The sequence below is a fragment of the Limanda limanda genome, chromosome 5 (assembly GCF_963576545.1).
Source record: "Limanda limanda chromosome 5, fLimLim1.1, whole genome shotgun sequence".
In the NCBI taxonomy this organism is placed as follows: domain Eukaryota; kingdom Metazoa; phylum Chordata; class Actinopteri; order Pleuronectiformes; family Pleuronectidae; genus Limanda; species Limanda limanda.
The window spans coordinates 22204891-22222923 of NC_083640.1; the positions used below are offsets into that span (position 1 = coordinate 22204891).

General features: G+C 43.2%; 1 protein-coding gene across 1 annotated transcript; it reads left to right on the plus strand.

Moving 5' to 3' along the window:
* The first annotated feature begins 1920 nt into the window (after positions 1–1920).
* gldc (glycine dehydrogenase (decarboxylating)) lies at positions 1921–17589 on the plus strand. The gene is made up of 25 exons (XM_061070759.1): positions 1921–2390; positions 2566–2644; positions 5535–5670; positions 5947–6111; positions 6262–6339; positions 6452–6599; positions 6678–6874; positions 6983–7079; positions 7217–7322; positions 7568–7707; positions 7919–7999; positions 8106–8203; positions 9102–9186; positions 9263–9304; positions 9415–9557; positions 10542–10617; positions 12462–12587; positions 12709–12858; positions 13265–13377; positions 13594–13735; positions 14281–14392; positions 14496–14591; positions 15641–15813; positions 15937–16017; positions 16645–17589. Exons 1-25 carry the CDS (start codon positions 2103–2105, stop codon positions 16783–16785), a joined length of 3093 nt encoding a protein of 1030 aa, XP_060926742.1. The 5' UTR covers positions 1921–2102; the 3' UTR covers positions 16786–17589.
* The last annotated feature ends 444 nt before the right edge of the window (positions 17590–18033 follow it).

Below are 18033 nucleotides of genomic sequence, written 5' to 3' on the forward strand. Positions count from 1 at the left end.
AGCTCTGCAGAAAGAAATGTTCTTTTCCCTGGGTGGAGGCCTGCGCTGACTCATCCCACTATTGATAGTGTCTGCTGTGGCCTTTAGGACTTGGCCATGGCTCCCGTGGCAGAGCCCTTGCCTGGAGCTTTTGAATATGTGCTCCATGAACAACTTTTCCAAAATTAGTTCACTAAAAGCAGAATACGGACGTATGTAAGCGAAAGACAAACCTGGGCAGCAATAGAAGCCTTTTTATTTTATGTCTGGTTTTACGTCTCTCTGACATAGCTGGTGTGTTTTTGAACAAAGCCCTGTTTGAGTGTCCTTATTGAGACCTAACTGTCACACAAGGGTGTTGGTGCGGGTCCTGGGTCAGAGCCACCGTCTGAAGTGAGTGTGACAACACATTGATTGTTGGTGAGGGACACAGAAGAATCGTAAATAGATGCAGAACAACCACAGAGGAATCTTCAGCGGACACATGGCTGCGTTGTTTGTTTACATCCTGTGTCTGCTTCAGTCAGGGGGGGTGTTACTCCCACACAGACGAGAGGAGGTAGGAGGGCTCTTTCACGGCTGTGCCTGGAGGCCCATGGTATCATAATCTGATTAAAATGTTTTCAGCGCCGGTGATGCTGCTGTAGAATAGGATGAGATAATAAAGGGGAAAAAATCATGAGAAATTAGACATGGGGGGTTTAATAACTATGAAAATGATAAGAATTATGTGCCCGGACTTTTGCAGTCACCTGATCTTGATATTTTGGACAAGGTTCTTCACCATAATCTTCAAAATACAAAATGAGTGAGTATAATTTAAAAGAATGAGGCCTCATGCAACTGCAGAGCTCCAGAGACAATGCAAAGTATATTGCTTTTACCCCTTAATTTCTCTACTGTCTGTATGTCACTGTTTGATGTGACAAATCAGTGGTGGTCATTCCTTCACGAGCACTGGGAGTTTTCCCGCTGGCCTGAGGGTTGTTTTGGTCGGACAGGAAACGTTAACCAGAGCAGCAAAGAAATAAAAAAGCAGGATACATAGGAGAAAAAAGGCTTGTGTTCCAGCCACACCCCCTCATTAATAATAATAACCCCCCTTGTTTGATGAGCAGTGGGAATACTGAGCTGTTGTTTCCAGAAAGCGGTCATGTGATTTACTCTAACCCTCCATCAGCGAGAGAGAAAGAGAAACCACAGAAAACTTCACTTCCCTTTACCACATGTTGTATTGTGTTGTGGTAACGTCAAGCTTCGGCTTTGAGAACATCAAATAGCTATAATAATATGAGCTATTCTGAATATGATATGATAATGATAATAAAATGATGCATTTTATTTCTCTAGAGGTTTTAATGCATGCTCAAAGTCACTTTACAGGATTAAGAGAAAGAAAGCCGATAAAAACAGCTCTAAAAATAAAATGCACACATAATCACACATTGAATTAGAAGTTAAAACGCCATAACCAAACTTTTGAAGATAAGAATGAATCTCTATGAACTTTTGTCGTATCTGTTGGCCGGTTACACTCATAGTTCACACGTGGACTCAGAGGAACGTGTATACACGTATAACCAGGTTACAAATGAGAGTAACCCACACAATTAGCTGCGTCATGGATTGTGTGAAGATGTGACCTGAATGGGCCGGGGTCAGAGTCCAGGCCTGTTTAATGTCATTGCTGAATTGATGTCACAATGCACCTCCTCATGTGTCAGGTTGTGAGCCTCACACATGATCAGTGGTCTGGTTGGGTGGTGTGTGTGTGTGTGGAGGGGGGGGGGCACTTGAGTAACCTCCTGTGTTTGTTTCTGCTCCTGGCCACTGGACGGCGTGCACGTGCGAAAGTTCAGCAGCTGTTTTGACCGGGGCTCGTCACCGCGTCACGCCGCGTCCCGCGCCCCGATTGGTCCGCCCCTGTGCAACTGTGCAGTTGTATAAACTCTGCAGTTTGAAGGAAGTTGGCAGAGGGATCGCATCACAGCCTCAGTGGGGGGACACTCTGCCGAGAAGAAGAAGAAGAAGAAGAAGAGGAGTAAGAAGAAGAGGAAGAGGAGCAGAGAGCAGAAGGCTGAACCGGTTCCCTGCACCCTTGTGTCCCTCAGAGAGATCCAGAGATGCAGAGCTGCGCCAGGTCCTGGGGGATCTTCTTGGCCAAGAACCCCTGCAGGAGCCGCGTGGTGGGCAAACTTCAGAGCAGCATCCGAACCTGTGGCAAGTCCTCAGCAGCAGGAGCAAGAGGAGCAGGAGGAGCAGGAGCAGGAGTCCGGGGTGTGAGGACCTCCGCAGCCGCCTCCTCCAGGCAGATCGAGAGGATCCTACCCAGACATGACGACTTCGCAGAGAGACACATCGGCCCAGGTGAGAGGGAGAAGAGGGAGATGCTGGATGCTCTGGGACTCGAGGTAAGATTCTTTTATTTATTCCATTTATTCATTTGAATTTTCTCCCCTAACAATCAAACACACATCCCATGTTTCTTTCCACGCAGCCTCATCTCAGCTCGGAACCACTTTCTCTCTCATCTCATCCTTTGTTTCTGCGCTCTTTATTCATCCTGCCTCTGGTTTTGTTTTGCAGTCGATCGACCAGTTGATCGAGGACACGGTGCCGACCTCCATCCGCATGCAGCGGAGCATGAAGATGGATGATCCACTTTGTAAGTTTCTTTCATTTCCTACATAATCTTGATACAATAAGGCGTGCGTGTTACATATCGCATCCGCCTGGCACCACCGCGCATGAGCCGCCTCCACGCGCTATAGTGCCAAAACCTCGATTTTTTTTTTTTTTTTTTTTGGTGTTAAAAACTGCAAATCTCATGAAAACGCACGTGAGAAATGGTTTTATCCCAGTGTTCTGCAGCTACCCCCCCCCCTCCCCCCCGGAATGTAGGCTGCACCTCCATTGTGGTGCGCGCTCCCCTGGTTCTTCCTCTTGAACATATTTGGAGTTGTTTTTGCGAAACTCGGCGAGCGGCACCAATCTCCTGTTGGGAAGCCGATGCTCATAGGATGGCAACTGGAGTGTAAAGTTCAGCCCTGAGCTCCGGTCCCAAGTCCAGTTCCATCTGGTTACAGCGTTCACATTACATCACAGCCGACGGGCTTCCTAATAAGGTGACTTTGGTGCGTTTTGCATCGGATCTGCCTGCCTGCACGTGTGTGTGTGTGTGTGTGTGTCTGTGTGTGTTGCTTCATATGCATCCCACTGCATGTACATTTCAGCAGATGCAGCCTTTCTGCCACTTTATTCTGGCTCATTTCCTGCAAAAACAATGAAATTCAAAGCAACATTCACATGCTGGAGACAGAGCAGTGGGTCAGATTCACCAGAGCAGGTTTATTCCAGCACACCATGGGAGAGAGAGAGAGGAAGGCAGTAGATGCAATAAATGGCTTTAATAGTTGATATAATCCCCTTTTTTTTTTTTTTTTTTAAATCCGCTGCCTCCCTGTCAGCTCTAATCCCCCCTGAACCTGACTACATAAATAATGAGTGTTTTTCAAATGCAAATATGTTTTTTTTTTTCTTTTTGCTCAGAGTGAGGCTTATGGTAATTTTTTAGAGCAGGGGGAGACGTTGTTTTGATCGTGTGTATGTGCAAAATTCAAAGTGTGCAGCAGGATACGGTTGAGATCAACATCTGAATGATAAGAGCATCTCCTCTGGTATCTACGGATATCATCACATGTGCAGTATTACCACAGTCACAGCAACCCAGCTGTTTTTTATGTAGTAGAAGTGCCTCTTGGTATGAAGTACATGACGTAACAGTCTCCCAATCTCTAATATAAATCCTTTATAACTATTCATTTGTAATCACAGTGACGACAACACAACAGAGAAGAATACGAAATGGCACTAATCATTGTTTTCATCATCATTTAACCTGCAGAATATTGTCCTCTTAGCTTATTACTTGTGCACAAAAGCAATTAAAAATGCCTGTTTTATTTCCCCTAATTCCCAAAAGATGATTACAAATGTCTTATTGTGTTTGACCAAAGAGCCAAAACTGAAACAAATTGCCAGCGAGGAGCTGAAACCAGGGGGGAAATTAACTTAAATGATAAGTCGGTCATCAAATAGTTGCTCATTAACTTCACTTTAAAGGATATTTCAGCACTAAATGCTGTTATCTTACAACACTGTTGAAAGTTGATGATCTATCCAAGCACAGACTTTCTTGTACTTCTAGAAATCAATTCATCCTCAGGTGCTGTGGCTGTTTTCATACGTCACCACTAGTTCCGCCCTGTGTCGGCCCCTCCTCTGACTCTGGCAGCTCTCATAATGCATCAAGCCATGCTGAAGGAACCAACTGGAGGCCGTGCTACTTTTCTGCTTGTTCAGCTTTGGAGGGCTTCAGTTTGCAAAGCCGGCGAGGGATTCTCTCTCCAACAATAGACCCCCTGGATGGCTCTGAATCAGGCTTTTTTTTGTTGCCCTGTAGAACTGCGGGACCATGGGAAAGCAGTCCTCCCCACTGACACAAACTCGCACACAGAAACACTAAAAAGACACACTAATGGGTCACACTAAAACCTGCTGGTAATCCTCCATCGCTATCATTTTTATTCCTGCACTTAATTCGTCTAGTTCAGTTGAATGTGCAGCGTTTAGCCTATTAAAGAGGCTGTAAATCGCTGCTTGTCGACTGGCTGCGGTCTCTCACACCAACGAGGACTGGAGGTGTCTTTCTTCTCCCAAAAAAACGGGACTAGTCAGGGCTCTCGGTTCAGACTGGCGGTATTGTCCATTCCTTGGGGTTGCTAGGCAGCCAGGAAGGCTGGAGGAATCTCAGTGGCTGGTTGTGCACTGGCAGAGCTCCCTCACAGCAGTGTGGAATGAGGCTAAATCACCAGCCACTGGGGAATAAACCATATGAGAAGAAGAGTTTGCAAGTGACATGGACAGAAATGTGTCACACGTCTCCTCTTCTTTAACCATGAGGTGTTTATTTTCCTTACTGATTAATGTTTACAGTGTATTCTCAGTCCTGTGGGGAGGGCTATGTTGTATTTAGGACACCAACTATGTCAATATCAAATGTCCTTTATGGTCTCCATTTATTGACATAGTCAGTATCAGTTTTAGCTCAAGACTCTGTCATCAAATTTTTTGTTTTATATAAAAAATTCAACTTAATATATTGTTTGGCCAAGAAATGCAGTGATTTCTCATATTTGAGAGACTTCCTTGGAAATTCACTCCGACTCAAACAATTCGTCCATGATCCAGATAGATGCTAAATGATTAATTACAGCAGCCTGATCTCTAGTGGGAACACGTGTCGACCTCTAACTGATTGGATGCCACACTGATCTTCTTAGTGCTGTCATACAGCCAATGTTACAACTGAGAGATGTGATGCTTTTCAACATATCTTGTTTGACATAACTAGTACATTGTCCTTGTTTAGTGTTGCACAGAAATGTGAATTGAATCCCAGATTACCATCTTGTAGGTGAGATTGGCCACGTTCTTGATTTCATTGAGTGAATGTTCAGCAAAACTAACACTGTTGTGCTTCAAATGTTTTACAGGTGAGAATGAGATGCTGGACCATTTGCAGAAGATTGCATCCATGAACAAAGTGTACAGGTCCTACATCGGCATGGGCTACTACAACTGCTCCGTGCCTCCGCCCATCCAGAGAAATCTCCTGGAGAACGCAGGCTGGTGAGAAATCTATGGCAATTTAAGCTTATTTATCTTTCTGGCTACTAATATAATGCAAATATTTGGTGGTGCACAGTAACTTGCCCTTAATAGGAAGCTGTGTGACTTGAAGCCACTTGTCATGTGAGGTCTGATGACCCAAAGCTCTCATGCTTTCTGCCAAACAAGATTTTCTTTCACCACAATGCCAATCAGCAATCCTTGCACACTATCCGGTCCATGTCCTAGTTTCCACACTGGCTCTGTTTAGACTCATAGTGTGTGTCTTGTTCCCAGGGTAACTCAGTACACACCTTACCAGCCCGAGGTCGCTCAGGGTCGCCTGGAGTCCCTCCTCAACTACCAGACCATGATCTGTGACATCACAAGTATGCCTGTCGCCAACGCCTCCCTGCTGGACGAGGGAACCGCGGCTGCTGAGGCCATGCAGCTCTGCCACAGGTATTCACAAGATGACCGACACAACTAGTGATGTGGAGAACAAGCTCAGATTGGGCTGTTGAATCCAGTCTAATTGTTTAAAGATGTTCAACACTTGCAGCAGAAAAAGAAGCTTCAGTCCCTCTGACTGTTTGTGGTTACTCCTCACAGACAGAACAAGAGAAGGACTTTCTACATTGACCCACGTTGCCATCCTCAGACTATCGCTGTGGTGCAGACCAGAGCCAAGTATGTACTTCACACACGCATGAAGTGAAAAACAAAAAACTACTACTACTACACATTCCTGCCAATTTTTCTTTTAGCAAAGAACCTTCAAGCTTTGACTGTTCTGTTGCAGCTACATTGGGGTAAAAACGGTTCTGAAGCTGCCTCATGAGATGGACTTCAGTGGAAAGGATGTGAGCGGCGTGCTCTTCCAGTATCCAGACACCGACGGCAGGGTGGAAGACTTCACTGCCCTCGTGGACCGTGCACACAAAGGAGGGGTAGGAGAGAGTTCCTGCAGCTATTCTTATGACTAAATATAGCACCGTGATTGATTTCATATATCCTTCCTCGTCCAGGCCCTGGCCTGCTGTGCCACAGACCTTCTGGCTCTCTGCGTCCTGCGTCCTCCTGGAGAGTTTGGGGTTGATATCGCCCTGGGCAGCTCCCAGAGGTTTGGAGTTCCTCTCTGCTATGGCGGTCCGCACGCTGCCTTCTTCGCTGTTAAAGAAAACCTGGTCCGGATGATGCCCGGCAGAATGGTTGGCGTCACTAGGTGAGACATAACATTCCTGTCCAAAAAAAAACAGGGCCTCAAACAATTGAATTCGAAAGTCTGCATATTGAAGGGTTTTATTTCATATATATCATTATTATATTTCAGGGATGCCGCTGGTAAGGAAGTGTACCGGCTTGCTCTGCAGACCAGAGAGCAGCACATCCGCAGAGACAAAGCAACCAGCAACATCTGCACTGCACAGGTATGACCAGGCTCTCATTTTATACAGGTTAATCATGGAATGAATTACGGTACAAAATGTCGTATTTTGATGAATAATTGTTTGCTTGTGTTATTTGGTTGAAAAGCATCTGATGAAATCCCTGTTCCTCCTCCCAGGCTCTGCTGGCCAACATGGCTGCGATGTTTGGTCTGTTCCACGGTCCTCAGGGCCTCAAACACATCGCTGAGCGGACACATAATGCTGCACTGATCCTCGCTGAAGGTAGATTTTGTCTTTTCTTGTCTTTAAATGAAACTCAAATTAATTCAGTAGCAGGGTTGTTTTCTGGAAGTTGATTGGTTGAATATTTAAAGTATTGGGCCATTAATCTGGTGATGGATGCCATTATTTCAATGTCTGAATATGACACACGAATAGAGACTTGCTTATCCAATTGCACCCACTATAGATTTCATTATTATTATTTGTTTAATGAAAGAATAACACACACACACTCACTGTCTCAGGTCTGAAGAGAGCAGGACACCGGCTACACAGCGACATGTTCTTCGACACCCTAAAGATCAACTGCAGCGTGGCGGCCAAAGACATCCTGGAGCGAGCCACACAGAGGCAGATAAACCTGCGAGTCTACACTGAGGGAGTGGTGAGTCCTTCTGCACAAACCCACCACCTAATAACAAAATGACTAAAATATATTATTGGACAACTCACAACCAACCTGACAAATGATATCACTCTGCAAATTAATATATTTTATTTTTCCTTTTGTATTGTATATTTTTTGGTTCTGGTAAAGGTGCGAGTTTGTCAGTGTAAGATTTAAAACGTTTTGATCTCTGCTGTGCTCTCGGCAGTTGGGCATCTCTCTGGACGAGACGGTGACCGAGAGGGACTTGGACGACTTGCTCTGGGTCTTCGGCTGTGAATCGTCAGCTGTACGTTCAACCACATTTAATGATCCCTTCCAACTGAGAGTGAAGTGATGGCAGCAATATTTATAGGGGTGCCGATGGCTTTAATTTGAAAGTGCTAAATTTCCAGGAGCTGATAGCCGAGAAGATGGGAGAGCGGGTGAAGGGGATCACAGGAAGTCCTTTCAAGAGGACGAGCAAGTACCTCTCGCACCAGGTCTTTAACAGGTTTGTGATTTTCCACACTAAGGCACAAAGTGTTCCACTACACCGATGATAACGCTGCACAGACATGTTGTCTTTATGACCCGTTGAGTCATAAATATCAGAACTTTATTGCATAACGTTACATACAGTGCTAGTAGTTGGATTTGAGGCCCTTCTCTGTTTGAATCTGGTGTTAAATCTAGTTTGTACGTGCAAAAACAACAGGTGGATTTATGCCTAAAGCATTTTAAGTACCATAATTTAAGAAATAAGTTAAATATCAGACCAAAAACCTTAATGAACCCCCGTTGCCCCAATGTGATCTTCAAGATCTGGTTTAATTTATTCTATACAAAGATTTGCTGTTCCTGGTAGAATTGTTGTTGTTTTCCATACATTCAAATAGATGATTTCTGCAGTAGCAAAGGGTTTTCAGCAGCTGCCTTCTTGGAAACTTCTGAAAACTTCCAGCAGCAGAAAATGGGGCGTCTCGTTATCTTATTACTGCCATAAAGCCTGTCCACTATCAGGACTTCTAATGTCTAAGTCCTCAGCTTACATAATCATTGTGACAGACGGTACTATGCTTAAGTTGCAGGCATCAAATGTCAAGTGAGATTTAAAATCGTTTTATTATCAACCACATGTTGTTGAGATCAGGGTTTGTGGAGGCTAGACGTGTGTTCCTCTGGCTTCATGTCTGAGGTCACCATGACGCTGGAAATGCATGTTTTGACTAAACAGACACTTCCCTGATTTATATTGCATCATGGATAAGAATCTAAATATATAAAATGCCTTAAACTTTTGCACACTACTGCTTTCTATTCAAATCGAATATGTACAGTCCACATATTTGGCATCAGAGAATAAAATGCCTGTCTTTAAATCGTCCTGGTTAATCTTTGTTTCCATGCAGTTATCACTCTGAGACCAACATTGTGCGTTACATGAAGCGTCTGGAGAACAAGGACATCTCCTTGGTGCACAGCATGATCCCACTGGTCAGTGTTACCTGAGGCTAAACCACACATCCAGATGTACAAACACTGGTGCTAAAATGTTGTTTTGTTTCTTTAGGGCTCCTGCACCATGAAGTTAAATAGTTCATCAGAACTCATGGTGAGTCATTCTGTACATGTGATGATTTGTTACAGTTGTAGAACAAATTGGATTTTCCTCTTCACCTACAATGCTGTCCTCGTCCTCTTCCTCGTCCTCTTCTTCTACAGCCCATCACCTGGAGGGAGTTTGCCAACATCCACCCGTTTGTGCCTCTGGATCAGGCCGAGGGCTACCAGAAACTTTTCAAACAGCTGGAGAAGGACCTCTGTGAGGTGACGGGCTACGATAGGATCTCCTTCCAGCCAAACAGGTAAGAGCTCGGACGGTCAGAGGTCTTTACAGAGAAGAAGTTTCCACCAAGACCCAACAAGAAGAAATCTAGTATCACTATAGACTTGTTTCATTTCTTATGTGGACATGGGACACGTGGACAGTTTTCAGCCTCTAAGAAATGGCTTCCTGAGACATGACCAGTCATATCAGTGAGGAAGTGATGTGAACATGACCCAGAGAATAAAATATGTTCTGCTAAATCTCAATAATAAGCACAAACCAATTTAAATGTTTCCACTACACACTTGTGCTTAAATCAGACCAGCACCTAAATGCTGCTCTAATCATAGACCATGAATTGCATTGAATTTTTGAAATGAACTGTATTAACCACTGCTGACCGCTTTGGTTTCCACATAGCGCCACCATCGGGTCAAAAGTTAGATTTGTCCAATTTACGATTTAAAATACCTGCAAAACTAATTGAATTACCTTTTAGAATCAGCTTCAAATTCCAAGATCCAAATAGTTTCTTTAACATTTTCTTTTGACTAAAAGTTTGGAGAGAAGTTCATTAGATTGTCTATTAAATAGATTACGTCTGTAGATAATTAACTTTTGTGGCCTTTCTAACCTGTCGTAAATGTGATTTCACTGATTTAAGACCTTGTCACCATTCGCTGAATTTGTGATCATTTCATTTATGTGAAAAAACACAATTTTACAGTCTGAATTTAACTGAACAGATTGTGTTGCGCTTCAGGTCAGTTTTAAATATGCATAAAAGCTTATTTCAGGTTTCAGCTAACACGGCACACACCTACATCTGCTGCTTATCACCACTTATCAGAGGCAGTGGGTTTATGAATAGTACACCACAGAGTTATCATGCAGCTTGCTTCTCATCACATCTCCCTCTCCTCTTTTGGTAATGTCTGCAGACTGATCTTTGTACTGTGCTGAGGTAAGGATGTGTGTGTGTGTGTGTGTGTGACCATGGTGTGTTTGCCTTGCCTTCCAGTGGTGCTCAGGGAGAATACGCTGGCCTGGCCGCCATAAAAGCTTACCTGAACTCAAAGGGGGAGAGCTCGAGAAGTGTAAGTGTGCTGTGGCTGACATAAGAGTCGTAATTGGATGAAAGTCACGATTGACAAACGTTATGAATTAAGCTGTTTTCAGACTTGAAATTTAGAAAATGTGAAATAACGCAGCGGGAGATGGTCCAGGTGAGACACGTTCACACCAACAGTGTTTGCCGTTCCAGGCAAAGACGCCGTCCCTCTGCATGTCTGAAAGCAGCTTTTGTGTTATGATGACGTTAATAAGATTTTAATGACACTTCTTTGATCTGATTCTGCTGCCAACATGTGTTTTTAATAGGAACGAATTCAGTCTCCAAATGATCTGCTCTATGTGCAAATAACCCAAAGGAATGTCAGGATTAAAATCATGTTTACTTAACCTCAGGAAGTGGGAGGGAAATTGATTTACAGGAATCGTTTGACATTTGGGGAAACGGCCACGAATGGATGAATCAGCAAACATCTCTGTCAAACAATTAAATGGGAAGCTACAAGCAGAACATGTGCCAACTCACTGGAGAGAGCCAGGGTAGCCTAACTAATGCTGAGATATGCTAAGCTAACTTTCCCCCGGCTTCAGCTTCATGTTTTATACACATAAGTGGCATCAGTCTTCTCATCCAACTCCCTGCCAGATACGAATCATTTAATTCAATTAAATATTGTCAAAGCCATCATTTTAATATATTTTATTCAAGAAGAAAAGAAGTTTCAATTTCTTCATTACAATTTATCTACAGAGAGGTTTTCCCTCAAGTAAATAGAAAAGTCTCAGAACTTTATCAGCTTTGATTGTGCTGACATGATGTCTACTGACAGATGCTGATTAATCAAAAGTAGAGTAAAATACAGTAAAATACTCTGTGGATTGTGACCTGCCGATTCATGCTCTTATCAGCCTGTGCTCCTGACAGTCAGGTTTATTGTTCCCAGGTTACAACAGGTCAATTTGACATCACAGATGAATAGGTCTCAGATACGCTGTTTAGCTGCAGGACGAGATAAGACACTCACTCAGATTAAAGACGGGCTGACTCAGGTATTTGGTTTGTGCTGTTAATCGGCCTTTGTTTTTAATAGCTGCTCTCGTAATGCCGTCTTAGATAGTGCAAAAGTCAAGGTCCAAACTCGCAACCGTTTGTGCAAACAAATGGGCTGAAAAGGCTCCGGTGCCACGATAGGTCGCCTGCTTCCAAGATTCCATATTAGGAGGTTTTAAGACTTTGACAGCTGCAAGTCGGTGGTGTAACAGGCAGCATTTTCCCAGTCAGTCATTGGTTAAGGTTACCCTACCCACAGTCGCACAAACTGGGACGCTTGGACCCAAAATGTCAGCTGTGTCACCCTAATAAGGGATAAAATCAATTAGTAGCCTGTGGTCTGGTTACACATTAGAGCCAGTGGCTGCATCAAAATTCCCAAAGTTACAGCATTTCAACTCACACACGCACACTAGCCTCTGAAAACCCCGTTTTTTTAATTGATAATTAAATAATAATGAATTCTACTGTATAACAGTTTATCTAGAAATTAGAGGCCACACCACTTGTTTTTTAAATTTAGATTAAAATATATATTGGCTTTTTAAGTTATTGTTTCTATACAAGGCAGCATTCAAATTTAAACACATTAAATTAATTATATTTAAATGCACATTTTTTTTGTTAGTCTGTGATCTGCACCGAGTCCCCACAATATCCTTTGGCTTTATTTTAAATCATCGTTTATTCTGCAGCCATATCCTGACTGTACACTTTAATACCATGTTTTTAAATACATTAGTTTATTTTGTGTTTTCTCTTTTGGTTTATCCAGATATTTTTATTTCTGTTCACCCTCTATTGTCTCTTTCCCTCCAGGTCTGTCTGATTCCCAAGTCGGCTCACGGCACCAACCCGGCGAGTGCTCAGATGGCTGGAATGAAGGTTCAGGTGGTGGAGGTGGACAAGGACGGCAACACTGACATGGCACATCTCAAGGCTCTGGTGAGAGTTTTACACAAGATCATCACTTGACTAAGGGAATTAATAGTGGATTACAATTTGCGACTTTCACCCCTAAAGTTCTGAGGGTTCTTGTCCCTAATATATTTATTTTTCCTCCCAGGTTGATAAACACAAGGCGAGTCTGGCGGCCATGATGATCACCTACCCCTCCACCTTTGGCGTGTTCGAGGAGCAAATCCGGGACGTGTGTGATCTTATTCATGAGAACGGGGGCCAGGTGTACCTGGACGGTGCCAACATGAACGCTCAGGTGAGAGAACAAACTGCAGAGTAATATCTCTGATCTTCTGAACACGGTTCGTGGAAAGTTAAATATGACTTGTGATAACGGGAGGCTAACGGGGTAAAGGTTTATAGACGTGTGCCAATAAATAGATTAATGGATTAATGGATAACTTGGGGGAAAATTACTTAATTACAAAGCTAATAACAATAATGGCTAAAGGCTTAAAAACCTAGGATATAAAAATTATACATTGAATAACAAAAGCACACATAAAAGTAACGAAGACGAACAATAATGAATAAAAACGACATGTAGATCGTCCCTTCACTAGATGTCTCACTACTGTCACACTTAGATTCTGTCCTATCAATGAAGGCTATAGAGCCCAATTATACATGTTCATTATTTTGATTTCTTCCTTCTCTTCCAGGTGGGATTGTGTCGTCCTGGCGATTACGGCTCAGACGTGTCTCATCTCAACCTGCACAAAACCTTCTGCATCCCTCACGGCGGCGGAGGACCCGGCATGGGGCCGATTGGAGTGTGAGTCAGAATATTCAACGGAGTAAATGTCAGTTTGGATAGGGTTAGGGTTAGGGTTAGGCTAACCCTAACCCTAACCCTTATGAACAGATTCCCACTAGATTAAAACCAGTTGAGTGTTTGAATCTGGTTTAATCTTGATAGAACAGATCTATTTTCTATTTATCTACTTTGAACCTCAACATGTCCTCACGGCAATTATCTCCCCCTCATCAGGAAGTCTCACCTCGCCCCTTTCCTGCCGAGCCACCCGGTGGTCGACATGCAGTCAGGCAACGCCAGCAGCTCGCTGGGCACCATCAGCGCCGCCCCCTGGGGCTCCAGTGCCATCCTGCCCATCTCCTGGGCCTACATCAAGGTAAGCTCAGAGGGTAGAACCCCCAGTTGTGTTGGAATCCTGCCTCCTGCATGTGGTGTGTGTGTTGTCAGGTACAGGAGCTAATGCGTGTTTTCAGGGTTTCCTCATCAGCTGGAAGGCAGTGAATGCAGAAAAGAGGCAGATGGCTTTAGGGAAGTGAAGGAAAAGATCTGTCTTATTGACTAAATTGGCAAAAGAACTGTTTCGTGTAACAAGATTTTTTTTATTTTTATGTTCTTGACCTAGATAAAATGATGACGTGGGCGGTTCATGAACAGAACGCTTCTTATTGTGTCTTTATCCAAATCAGGATTCATTTGTGTGTTTCAAGTGAATAATGTTAGCGAAGGTACATGATTGAATGTTTCATCTGTAATAAATAATCAGATGTTGGTGTCGGCTTAAAGAGACATTTCGTCACCGTGAATTTGAATCTTTACATTAATTAGAATCATGATATATAATGGAATTATAATTTCCATATTATGACTCTGATGCTCAAGTCAGTGTCAGAAGGGATTTTCACCTCCCTCCTGTGTGTTTAGATGATGGGGTCTAAGGGACTGCGTCACGCTACAGAAGTGGCCATCCTCAACGCCAACTACATGGCCAAGAGGCTGGAAGGTCACTACAAGATCCTCTACAGAGGCAGGAAAGGTAAACTGATGTGGCCTCTGAACTGCAAATCTATTCAAAAAGACTTTAATCAGCGTATGTCACATTCTAAATACTCTCCCCTCTTTGTCCTTTTGTCCGTCAGGTTTTGTAGCCCACGAGTTCATCCTGGATGTGAGGCCATTCAAGAAGACGGCAAATATCGAGGCCGTGGATGTGGCCAAGAGGCTGCAGGATTACGGTAAACTGAGTCAAACAAATTATTCCTGTATTATATTGGTGCTGCAGTGCTGCTCAGCCGGCACATTGACGTGATGAAGATTATCCTGTCTTTATTTAGCCCTAAAAAAATGAGGCTAAGCGGAGGGAGATTTGTCAAACTGCAAATCATCTTCTTCCTCAAGTTTCCCACTGCTACGTTTTCACTGGTATCCTCTCTGGCCTGTTTATAAGAAAACTAATAAAACCACTTGACTAAATGGTGTAGTTATCAAGGGCAGAAATGGTTAAATCATATAAATCTGTCTCTATTATATCTATTCTGATCATTTAACCCACAGCCATGTTGGATTCTAAATAACAATGAGTCATCTGTCTCAGTGACAAGTTTGTCAGATGTTTGTTGAAGTGTAATTTAATGCAGTGAAGGAGAAATGGTCTCAATGGTTCAAAAGCGGTGGTTTCTATACTGCTACCATTACTGCTGTTGCTTTCCATAAATGGGAATCAGACATGAAATCCTATTTGGTTGCTTCACCACTTTCCTGTCATCTGAAGAGTCAGGCTGACGAAAGCACGACATGACGATTAGTCGACGGGATAGAAACTTTGCTGAATCTGGAAAGTTTTAGGGCTCGGTCGGTTTATGAAATCCCTTATTAAGCAAAAAACACTTCTCCTTTATCAGCCCTCTGAGTCCGCTCCGTCTGTCTGGTCCTCCTCACTCCTACTTCTCATTTCATCATCACACAAACAACACTTCTACTTCTGCCCTATATTTGTTCCTTTTAGCTTTGACCCTTTTCAGTCAAGACAAGCCTGGTGCTGGTTCAGAGTTGGTTCAACCTTTAAAGAACCAGGTTGCTTTTCCACATAGTTACATCTTTCTATAAGTCCGATTCCCTGAGCATCCCATCAGTGGTCTAATATGACTTTTTCTGAGATTGTTGTTTGTGGTCTTCTGCAACTGTCGGTGCTTCCTCCAAGATTCTAGATGCACAGGATTGTCTCACTTTCAGCCTATTTTTCTAATATAAAGGTTTTTATACACTCTTTTTAAATGATTTCCAGGTTTCCATGCACCCACCATGTCATGGCCGGTGGTTGGTACACTCATGATCGAGCCCACAGAGTCCGAGGACAAGGCCGAGATCGACCGGTACTGCGACGCCCTGCTTGGTATCCGACAGGAGATCGCCGAGATCGAGGAGGGAAGGATGGACTCGCGCGTCAATCCACTCAAGGTATGTCACTGAGAGGGTTTCTCTCTTTGTTGGAGGTGAAAAGATGAATTACACTGGCCGATGTGAAGCTGTGACATATACTAAGTGAGCTCTGTGTGTGTTTGTATGTCTGTGTGTGTGCAGATGGCCCCTCACTCTCTGGCCTGCATCGCATCATCAAACTGGGACAGACCTTACTCCAGGGAGCTCGCAGCTTTCCCCATGGTGAGTGACCTGTGGCTCTGCTGCAACTTTCCTGTGTAACGAAAGGTGCTTTAGATAAGAACTCCATGGTGTCCATTGCCCTCTAGTGGTGAGAAGTAATAGTTGCAATCATGATGGACCACTTGCTTCTACAGCTCCACCGAGGATTATGTTTTCACAGATGTTTGTAAGCAAGATTACACAAAAACTACCTGACAAACTGTCATGACACTTAGTGGAAGGATGTGTTATGGGTCAGGGGGTAACGAGGTACATATTGGAGCTGATCAGAATCAGGGGGCAGATCCAGGAATTCTTTTAACCTGGTGAAACTTAGTTTTTCTGACATTTTGACAGTTTTCGTCGGGAATAGTTGATGGATCTTGATGAAAAACATCAGGCATATTAAGGGAACACTAGGGTGTGTAGTTGTGCAGCTTGATTCTAACTAAAAGGGAGTTTTAACACTGTCTTTCTCACCAACACTTTAAGACTTCATTGTACTTAGTTAAAAAAAATACTGAGTTAGGCATTTTGACTTTGGGACAGGAAAGTGTAGAGTAGAGATATGGGATGGAGTTAAAAAACAACTTTAAATCCTGTACTTCTTTTATGCTCACCATTATCCCTCTTTTCTTACTTTCACAGCCTTTCATTAGGCCCGAGACCAAATTCTGGCCGAGCATCTCCAGGATCGACGACATCTACGGCGACCAGAACCTTGTGTGCACCTGCCCCCCCATGGAGTCGTACGAGTCTCCGTACGAGGAGAACAGAGCGTCCTCGTAGAGGCTCCCTGTGGTCCGGTCCCAAAGTCCGGCCAAAGCTCCAACAACTCAGAACTCAGACTTAGAATTATCTGCGAAAAATGTGAGAGGGTTCGGGCTCAAAACGCTACGGTGTGAAGTCCTGCTAGCTGAGGCTCATATTTCAGATGGAGTTTATTACAAATATTCTCGATATAGATGTTTGATCAAATTAGGTGAAAATAGATCAATACTGTCGGGCTCTTCATGGGACAAGTCTATTTTCTTAGTTTTTCCATGACGTGAGATTTTTAATTTTTATCGCCATGTGAATTGTTAAATCAAAGCGAAACGTCAGAACGAGCCCTCGAAGCACTTTCCCACTACAAACCGTAACAGCCCTGATTCTTATTCTACTTTTTATACATGGGTTTCTATGTGTGAGCTGAATATTGGGACTGGACTTTGTATGATTACGCCCTCTTTTATTGGGGTAATGGAGTTTACCCCTACTCGAACTTTAATGGACCAAAGGTGCATCTTCTGAGGCGGCTCCGTAACACACCTGAAACACCGAGTTAACTTTAAAAGGAAAACAAACGCCCTTGGTGCCTGGGATCTGTCGTGTAAAATAGCTGCCTTCACGTTTCACCCCCATTTGTTTTACAAAACCCTGACGATATCAGTTAGATTCCTTGTTAATATGCATCTGTAGTATGAACGTGTTTTAATGTATGTTGTGACATTTGCTCGCCGCATAGAAGTGTTAATTTTAAAAGCAATCGTTTTCTAATCTAAATGTTTTGTCTGTAGATGAAAAAAATCTGTATTAAACATTTGTCTTTAAGTGTGTGTGTGCGTGGAGATGGAATCGTATTTCAGGCAACACTGCCATCCAGTGGTGACTGGAGAGATTTTTAAATTTCATCACATCTTAACCTTATACTGAAATGCAATAAAAATAAACTTTCTGTAAAAATTCACATTTAAAAGGCTTTTGTCTGAAACTAAGAAATTTACACCAAGAAGCTGGAACCAGTGTAAGAAAATAAGTAATAAGACGATAATTAGAAATCAATATAAAAGATGCTGTAGGTTAATTGCCTCAGCTTTAGCACAAAGTATGTTTAACCATGTGAAACCAGCTCAACCTAATTTAAGAATTGTTACATAAGGGAGCTAATGTAAATGCCACAGCTTCTTAAAATACACACATCCTCGTACTGGTATCAGTTTCAGATGCAGCAGGAAGAGTTACACAGAAGAGACGTTTTAAACCATTAGTGCAGGG